The sequence below is a fragment of the Sinocyclocheilus rhinocerous genome, unplaced genomic scaffold (assembly GCF_001515625.1).
Source record: "Sinocyclocheilus rhinocerous isolate Xijiao unplaced genomic scaffold, SAMN03320098_v1.1 scaffold404, whole genome shotgun sequence".
NCBI lineage: Eukaryota > Metazoa > Chordata > Actinopteri > Cypriniformes > Cyprinidae > Sinocyclocheilus > Sinocyclocheilus rhinocerous.
This window is the reverse complement of record NW_015628680.1, coordinates 548,351-558,551: the sequence shown is the minus strand read 5'-3', so window position 1 is coordinate 558,551 and position 10,201 is coordinate 548,351. Positions and strand designations below refer to the sequence as shown.

Here is a 10,201-nt window from a genome sequence, read left to right as displayed (position 1 = left end):
ACTCTCTCTCTCTCTCTCTCACACACACACACACACACACACACACTCACTCACACTCTCTCTCTCACACACACTCTCTCTCTCTCACTCACTCACACACTCTCTCTCTCACTCACACACACACACACAAACACTCTCACACATACACACACACTCTCTCTCCCTCACACACAAACACACACTCTCACACACACACTCTCTCTCTCTCTCACTCACACACAAACACACACTCTCTCTCTCACTCACACACAAACGCACACACTCACTCACACACAAACGCACACACTCACACACACACACACACACACACTCTCACACACACACACACACACTCACACACACACACTCTCACTCACACACACTCTCACTCACACACACACACACACTCTCTCTCACACACACACACACACACACACACTACACAAAGGTGAATGAGTGTAAATGTGCTGCAACAGATTTTTATGAATGATCCATTGATAAAGACACATGTGTAGTTTACTTGTGAGAAAACAAAAATTTACCTGTAAACAGACAATCAGACTTTCACTGGAATGCTGGTAAACCAGTTTGCCCTGTCAAACTATTTAAAGTCTTATAGACATTGTGGTGGTGTGTGTCTTTGGCAGGGTGTGTGTGTGTGTGTGTGTGTGAGTGAGTGAGTGAGTGAGTGTGAGTGTGTGTGTGTGTGTGTGTGTGTGTGTGTGAGTGTGTAATTCCTCTGTTTTAAAATCAGACCAAGACTTTTCATAACATCTGTTATTTCACTATAATTCATTTTTATGGAAGGCCTTTTCATTATTCACTTATTAGATTAAGCAGCGAGCTGGAGCAGAAGTGAAACGCTAAAAAGAAGAAGAGAAAGAGGTTTAAGAAAAGAATTAAAGTCAATATATAGTCACAATTACAAGAAATATTTTTTTCACTCTAAAGCAAGATTATTATTCTTAACTAAAGCTAAAACCATTAAAACATTGCTGTTACTTGAAATAAAATAAACATTAACTGAAATAAATTATATTAAAAAACTTAGTTATTTTTTTTCGGCTAGTAGCCAAAGCAACATTTCTTATTTTCATTTAGTTTAACTTAAAGTACTAACATAACTAAAACTGAAATAAATATTAATAAAAACTAAAGACATTAACAAATAAAAATAAAAATGACAAAACAAAATTTGAGCTAAAATTAAAGTGAAAACAGAAAATATCCAAATAAAATCTAATTTAAAATATCAACAAAAACTATAATAGAATCAATGATTCTAAAATAACGCCGACTGGATGTCCATAAACTCAAGCATTTAACAGCATATTCATTATATTTTTATTTAACCTGTTAATGATTTTTATTTAATGTTTGAATAAATCACCAGCCACCATTTAATATCTACATTTCAATAATGAACTGGAGCAGAAACATAATTATATCATTAATCACAAAAACTCTTAAATGTCGGTATACAACTCAGTTTTGAGTGTTAATTATTACATCTAAAAATAAACGGCAATTGAATTTAATAGTTTAGTATTAAAGTTTATTTTAATATAGTTTACATCTTCAGTTGAGAGAAGAAAAAAATGACATGTTACCTGATATATATTCAAACGAATTAACATCGAATTGAATCGTGAAATTGTGATGCCACAGACAGGACAAATGAAAGAGTGTTAAAGAACAATCAGACACTGAGAAACATCTGCTGGAATATCATAAGCAATTATATAAGCATTTCAAATGAGTGATATGTAGAGCAGCTGACTAGCGTCACGAGGAGTGAGTTTGTGGTCTGTGTGTCTGTTTTATGAAATGCAGAAATGCTCTTAGTCGCATTTAACAGCTCAACAAACAAATGAACATGTGTGTGTGTGTGTGTGTGTGTGTGTGTGTGTGTGTGTGTGTGTGTGTGTGGTGAGTGAGTGTGTGTGTGTGTGTGTGTGAGAGTGTGTGAGTGTGTGTGTGCGAGTGAGTGAGTGTGTGTGTAGTGTAATGTTGTAATGGCACAAGTGGATTACACGCGTTAGGCTACAGATCACTGGCTCAAACATACACACACACAAACACACACACACACACTGTTCTGTGAACAAGCAGTAATATCTGTGTCCGATCAACAACAGACTATCTGCAGTGGAAAAAGCACAAGGTCAGTGAGAGTAACTGGATCTGCTGTGCGCACACACACACACACACACACACTCACACTCTCACTCAGTGCCTCGGGTGTTTATCAATATATAAACATCATACAGCGCTGACAGACACACACACGCTTTAAAAGCCTTTCATCAGATGATCTCAAACACACAGCGCCATTACGAGTGTGTGTGTTTTTAGGATAAGTGGATACCAATCCACAACAGCAGGCTGAAGCACCTGGTTGCCATGGAAACATTTCTGTGAGGTGACAGTATTAGATAAGAAATGACGTGCTACGGCACTGACACGTTATATTAGACTTTTTCTGCTATTAAAATGACCATAACAACAGTAGTTGGTAACTATGGTATTGCCATGGCCTTTTACCATGGAAACACTAGATATGATGGTAACCATGGTATTACCATAACAACAGAACATGGAAACACCAGTTTTGATGGTATTACCATAGTATTGCCGTGAACTTTTCCCAAGAAAACACTAGTTATGATGGTAACCATGGTATTGCCATGATGACTATGAGATGGAAACATTAATTATGATGGCAGCTATTATTGGCATTGCCATAAACATCTACCATGAAAACACCAGTTATTATAGTAACCATACCATGACATTCTCTGAAGCTGTCATGTAGATACGGATAGTGCACCGTGGGATTATGCAGCACTTTTTATAAGGCTATTGTGCTTTACCTTCATGACGTCACAGCCGTTGCATAATTATCACACTCTCACTCAGTGCCTCGGGTGTTTATCAATATATAAACATCATACAGCGCTGACAGACACACACACGCTTTAAAAGCCTTTCATCAGATGATCTCAAACACACAGCGCCATTACGAGTGTGTGTGTTTTTAGGATAAGTGGATACCAATCCACAACAGCAGGCTGAAGCACCTGGTTGCCATGGAAACATTTCTGTGAGGTGACAGTATTAGATAAGAAATGACGTGCTACGGCACTGACACGTTATATTAGACTTTTTCTGCTATTAAAATGACCATAACAACAGTAGTTATGATGGTAACTATGGTATTGCCATGGCCTTTTACCATGGAAACACTAGATATGATGGTAACCATGGTACTGCCATAACAACAGACCATGGAAAAACCCCTCATGATGGTAACCATGATATTACCATAAAAACAGAACATGGAAACACTAGTTTTGATGGTAACCATGGTATTACCATAACAACAGACCATGGAAACACCAGTTTTGATGGTAACCATGGTATTACCATAACAACAGAACATGGAAACACCAGTTTTGATGGTATTACCATAGTATTGCCGTGAACTTTTCCCAAGAAAACACTAGTTATGATGGTAACCATGGTACTGCCAATAACAACAGACCATGGAAACACAAGTTATGATGGTAACCATGGTATTGCCATGATGACTATGAGATGGAAACATTAATTATGATGGCAGCTATTATTGGCATTGCCATAAACATCTACCATGAAAACACCAGTTATTATAGTAACCATACCATGACATTCTCTGAAGTTGTTATGTAGATACGGATAGTGCACCGTGGGATTATGCAGCACTTTTTATAAGGCTATTGTGCTTTACCTTCATGACGTCACAGCCGTTGCATAATTATGCAAATGACGTTTACCTGAACACACACGCACGTTTGTTATTGACACCTAGTCAATATGTAATTAAATCACTGTGACTGACGAGTCTCATGAAGAAATCTAGACACAAACACACAGCGACTTCCGCGTCCGAGAGGATAAGAGCCCTATGTAGTGTGACAGCGTCTCGACACCTAATGAGTTCACTAAATAGCGCGTCTGAGGCGAGTTCATCGGGGCCACACGAGCGTTTTCATCGTCAGAATCGTGACCTCGACTGCACGTAACGCTGTCACGGAGACACGGCCGGTGTTTGCGGTCAGATATTTGACACTCACCTCCTCCGGTTCCGCGCCGTCCGCTCCGTTACCGACCCGAGCCATGGCGCTTGATTCCCTGAGTTCGGCGCGGAACGTTAGCTCACATTAACAGTCACACATCTGGATCCGTCCGGGATCTCCGCCTAGTGCGCTGCTGCTGAAGGCGGTTCTTCGGCGGCGGACTCGGTCGGTTCAGCCTCTCGGTACGGTCGGAGGTGTGACGTCTGGCTTACCGGGCCACGCCCACCGACGCGTCACGCACGCGCTTTGCGATTAGAAACAGTGTAATAATATTTATAATAATTTAATTTAATAAAGTGATAAATAATACCCAGTTTTGTTTTACGCAACGGTTTGTGTGAACCGGAGGCAGAATCACGGGGAAACCTGAGCTCATGAATATTACTCGAGTTGATTGGTAACCTTCCTGACACATATCCTGATTAATATTCATAAGCCACGCCTCGTTCACAGCAGGCTTTGCTCATTGGCCAGCAGACTGGCGCCCGTCACGTAATTAATATTCATGAGCTCGAGATTCGGCTATATATATATATATATATATACACACACACACACATATAGTATACACTATATAATGAATGCCAAGGGTGTAGAATTTAGTGGGGACGCTAAAGATAACATAAAAGCTCTCTTTATTAAATCATGAGTATGTTGACTACAATAGCAAAAAACTTTAGATGATATGAAACTATGGTTAAAAGTCTATCATACATGCGGAAATGTTGGGGTAGTTGTCAACTATTTTTTATAGTGCTGTCAAACGATTAATCGCATCCAAAATAAAAGTTTTCGGTTACATAATATATATGTGTGTACTGTGTATATTTATTATGCATTTATATAAATACACACACATGCATGTATACATTTAAGAATATGTTTTGTTTATATATAAAATATTCATATTTATATATAACATAAATTATATATTAAAATATATATATGTAAATATTTTTTAAATATATAGATGTCTGTGTATTTATATGTACATAAACATACACATAATTTGTAAACAAAAACATTTATTTTGGATGCAATTAATCACGTACTAATTTATGGATGCTATTGAACTGTCAGCAACTGAACTGCAGCTCAGACTATTTCAGATACAGTGAATCAAGCTACAAACTCCATCAGCTGTTGGTGTGATTATTCAGAAATGGAAGTCCCTCCGCTCAAGAAGGCACATGTACAGGCCCCTCAAACTTCACCACATTGAGGGGCCGATGGACTAAAATCTGGGATCAAATACTTATTTGACTCACTGAAATTCAAATCAATTTATGTCCTTTATATACCGTACTTTTTGGTTGATATTCTGTCTCTATCTGTTAAAATTCACTGTTTTTGAACAGTAAGATTTTTAATGTTTTTTTGGTTTTCATCACATTGGAAATGAAAGATCAAGCACATGTCATTGTGATGCAGTAACTTTCCAAGTCTGCATTTTGAGGCCCTCAGATGTTAATAAGTCTGAAATCACAACACAAGCACCAAAGAGTACTGAAGATCAGTTTAATGCGTATTCACTGTAATATCCACACATGCGAGTGCTTTATAATACACATCTCGGGGCGTCGGAACGTGACAGACGATGCTAGAAGAACGTGTTACGGCTGAATGCATTCATTAAAGACAGCGTGAGTGATATTAGCACCGCGCTGAGATCAGATATAGTGTGTGTGATACAGACTCACTAGTGTGTTTACTGTATGATCTGAATGTAGCTGCCCTGTAAATAGTTTAATGCTCAGGTTTAACATGTACTTGATAGTGTCGCATCTTACAAACATCCGTCTAGGGTGCGTCGAACTAGATTTGCTGTATTTTCAGACACTATTTAAGGCAAATGTCCCTCAAATAGTTCGGAGTTTAACTGTAGCGTGATTGTAAAACACACCTGAAGTCTGTAAGTTCACTGCTGGTGTAATTTAATGCTCTGAGAGAAAAGGAAAGGCATAAATCTGACCTGTCAGTCAGCATCAGAATCAGACCAGACTTCACCTTTATTCGTGCCTCTCTCTCTTTTCCTGCAGAACGACACCTGTCTGAAATATCGAAAAGCACTGACGTCAAGGCATTGGGATTCATCTGTGACACGAAACCCGACAGCAAAGCTCCCAGAAGAGCTGCTGAAACACCCTGTGATTTATACTAAATCCTCACGAGGAATCGGCCAAGACGCTCTTCTTATCAGCGCGACCGCATAAAACTCTCTCCGACGGCGGATAAAAAGCCTGATTCCAGAATAACAACACAACGATAAAAGCAGGACTTGAACTCCGGCGGGGTCCTCGTGTCAGCTCTGGTCCGCACTGGAAACAGAGCAGAGATCAGTGAGACCGTCTGCTGCTGTTTAACATCTCTTCTAACGAGTGACATGACAACATACTCCGCAACGAACACAGAAAAACAAGCAACATTTAAACACCAGGCTGTTCTGGAGTTCTTAAAGGGATAGTTCACCCAGAAATTAACATTTGCTGAAAATACCCTCAGGATCATCCGAGATCATCAGGTTTGGAGAAATGTAGCACTGCATCAGTGTCTTAGCAATGGATGCTCTGCAGTGAATGGGTGCCGTCAGAGTCACCACTCCAGTCCATCAGTTAACATCTGGAGAAGACAAAAACTGGAACAAATCCAGCATTAAGACGCTTTTAAAGGGATAGTTCACCCAAAAATGAAAATTACCCCATGATTTACTCGCCCTCAAGCCATGCTAGGTGTGTATGACTTTCATTTTTCAGACGAATCCAATCGGAGTTATATTTAAAAATGTCCTGGCTCTTCCAAGCTTTATAATGGCAGTGAATGGGTGTTATTTTTCAATAGTCCAATAAAGCTAATCCATCCATCATTAAAAGTGCCTCACACGGCTCCAGTGTGTGAATAAAGGCCTCCTGTAGCGAATCAATGCGTTTTTATAAGAAACCTATCTATATTTAAAAGGTCCGGTGAGAATATGCTAGTCTTGCGAGAACCGACGTTTGTTTACAGGAGCAAAGGAAGCAAAGTTTCCTTACTTTAGCAAAGGAAGACCAGTCTCTTGGCTTATCGAAATCCTCCGACATTTTTATTTACAAATCTTTGTTTTGTGCTTCTAATTCGTGACCGGTGTTTTGTTTTGTTCTTACAGACGAGCTTACGCAACGCCTACGTCATCCGCCGGAATGAACGCGCGTACAACAGTTAGCAGAAGCTAGAGATTACGGTTTATAAAGTTTTAAATATGGATATTTTTCTTACACAAACGCATTGATTCTCTACAGGAGGCCTTTATTCACCCTCTGGAGCCATGTGAGGCACTTTTAATGATGGATGGATGCACTTTATTGGACTTCTTTTGGACTATTGCAAAATAACACCCATTCACTGCCATTATAAAGCTTGGAAGAGCCAGGACGTTTTTTAATATAACTCCGATTGGATTCGTCTGAAAGAAGAAAGTCATACACACCTAGGATGGCTCGAGGGTGAGTAAATAATGGGGTAATTTAAATTTTTGGGTGAACTATCCCTTTAACTAAAATATGAGTCCATAATCCATAATAACGCTTCCTCCAGTGAAAGTGGCACCCATTCACTGCAGAGGATCCATTGGTGGGCAAGTGATTCTTGGATTGGCCTGAGGGTGAGCACATTTATGGGTGAACTATTCCTGTATCGTGAGGCTCACTATGATGTTATGATGGAATTATGATGATGTCACACCTGTGAGGCACTTGTTTCGTATCTCGGGTCTCTTCGCAGACGTTCGTCAGACTGACGGCTGAACACAGACACAGAGACGCACTGTTATTACCACAAACTTTAACTAAACTAACATGAAATCTATTCACTGAAATAATTCATGCAGACTATAAATTAAATATATTTAAAAAAATCTAATTTAATCAAATGCTAAAAAAAAAAATAATAAAATAAAAAAAATATAGAATATATAGAATTGTTTTTTTTAGCAAAAAATATAATTTTTTAAAAGGACATACCAGGATTGGTATAGTTAACTAAAACCACAAAAAATTACTTTAATAAAAAAATTCAACTGAAATAAATTAAAATATATTTAAAAAATGCCAAGGCAACATTTCTCACTTTCATTTAGTTTAACTTGATGTACTAACATAACTAAAACAAAATATAGACAAAAATAAAATCAAGAACTGACAAAAACACAACAAAATATATAGTGTTTTTTAATATACATACATATAAATAGCAGTGTTATTTTAGTATTATTTATATAATAGTGTAGTTTTTATTAATATTTTGAAGAAGCTTTTATTTTTATATTTTCAGGTTTCCTTTTAATTTTTTGTAATTTTGTTATGTGCTTTTGTCATTTTTATTAGTTTTTAATTTTAGTGTTTTTTTACTGAAACTTATTTCAATTAGTTTCAAAGGCAACATCTCTACATCTTCGCTTAGTTTGTTTCATCTTTATTTCAATTAATGATAATGTTTTTAATAGGTTTAGTTTTAGTTAATGATACTAACCCAGATACACAGTATAATACTATAATAATAATAATAAATTAAATTATAAAAAAAAATAAAAACAAAACTGAAGATGGCAAACTGTACATAAGAGATGATCATTAGGGTGTGAATGGTTAGATTCTGTGAGCAGAGAGACGTCTGCAAGAAATCAGTTACTGACCAATCGAAGTATCCCAGAGGGCCGTGCGATGCTCTCACGAGTGTGTTATTACCTGATCCGGCGTCTGTCTCTCTCTCCTCCTGCAGCGAGTCGATGTACTCCTGACTCAGAGTCTCGTCAGCGTCTCCGATGAGGTAGATGTTTTTAAAGCGATGATACAACATGGAGGCTTTAAACATGATCGCCTCGCTGCCACGAAACCAGCGCATCTGACCACACACACACACACACACACACGCACACACACACAGTTTTTCAGGTTTCTTTGATGAATAGAAAGTTCAGAAGAACAGCATTTATCTGAAATAGAAATCTTTTGTAGCATTATAAATGTCTTTATCATCACTTTTGATCAATTTTAAGCATCCTTGCTAAATAAAAGTATTAATTTCTATACTTTCTTTCCCCCCCAAAAAAAAAAAAATTATACTGACTCCAAGCTTCTGAATGGTAGAGTGTATAATGTTACAAAAGCTTTTTATTTCAGATAAATGCTGATCTTTGGATCTTTCTATTCATCAAAAAAATCCTGAAAAAAAAAGTACTCAACTGTTTTAAATATTTATAATAATAATAATAATTTGTTTTTTTGAGCAGCAAATCAGCATATTAGAATGATTTCTGAAGATCATGTGACACTGAAGACTGGAGTAATGATGCTGAAAATACAGCTGCGTCGTGGCTTCATCGGAATGAGATGACACTTGGTGACTTTTGTCACATTAGCTATGTGAACACACAAAAAAAAAATCATGGACATGATTCGGATATGTTAAAGGGTAAAAAAAAAAAAAAGTCACACTTGGCTCCTTCCCGGTCAAAAATGATCGACATAGGAAATGAATGGGAAATACAATACTAAAAAATACAACTCAGAGACTCTTTTGGTGGTACAAACTACAAATCACCCACGGTGCAGAAAAAAAGTGCACAGCAATCAAGGGGTGACACTCTAAAATATAAAGACACACACACACAGAGACACGCACACACACACACACACACACGCACACACACACACGCACAGACACTCACACACACAGAGAGACACGCACACACACACAGACACAGACACATTATGTGTGAGATTGAACTATTCTACTTTGCACCAGTGAGTATCTTCACATATATGTACCTTGCTGAGCGTGTCGATGAGCTCGCTGTGGTTCTGAATGTTTCGAGACGAGACCGGGACGGTGCTCAACTCATCCAGAGCCAATAAACACTTACTGACATCCTGTGAGAAAAACACACAATAATCAATAATCATAGCGAGGTCAGTGAGCAGCTCTTTTGTACATAATATTAATATATATATATATACAGTGGGTACGGAAAGTATTCAGACCCCCTTAAATTTTTCACTCTTTGTTATATTGCAGCCATTTGCTAAAATCATTTAAGTTAATTTTTTTTCCTCATTAATGTACACACAGCA

At 37.8% G+C, this 10,201-nt stretch overlaps 2 protein-coding genes across 2 annotated transcripts in view; both read right to left on the bottom strand.

Annotated features, from left to right (window-relative positions):
- Nucleotides 1–4,525, bottom strand: part of ttc39b (tetratricopeptide repeat domain 39B) — a 27,843-nt gene extending 23,318 nt beyond the window's left edge. The window contains exon 1 of the mRNA XM_016549621.1: nt 4,095–4,525. Within this exon, the coding sequence (XP_016405107.1) occupies nt 4,095–4,139 (45 nt within the window). The 5' untranslated portion in view covers nt 4,140–4,525. The remainder of the gene's footprint in view (nt 1–4,094) is intronic.
- Nucleotides 4,526–5,601: 1,076 nt separating this feature from the next.
- psip1b (PC4 and SFRS1 interacting protein 1b) overlaps nt 5,602–10,201 on the bottom strand; it is a 22,160-nt gene continuing 17,560 nt past the window's right edge. The window contains exons 11-14 of the mRNA XM_016549608.1: nt 9,899–10,000; nt 8,816–8,972; nt 7,815–7,872; nt 5,602–6,415 (exon numbers count right to left, since the gene is read on the bottom strand). Of these exons, the coding sequence (XP_016405094.1) occupies nt 6,400–6,415; nt 7,815–7,872; nt 8,816–8,972; nt 9,899–10,000 (333 nt within the window). The 3' untranslated portion in view covers nt 5,602–6,399. The remainder of the gene's footprint in view (nt 6,416–7,814; nt 7,873–8,815; nt 8,973–9,898; nt 10,001–10,201) is intronic.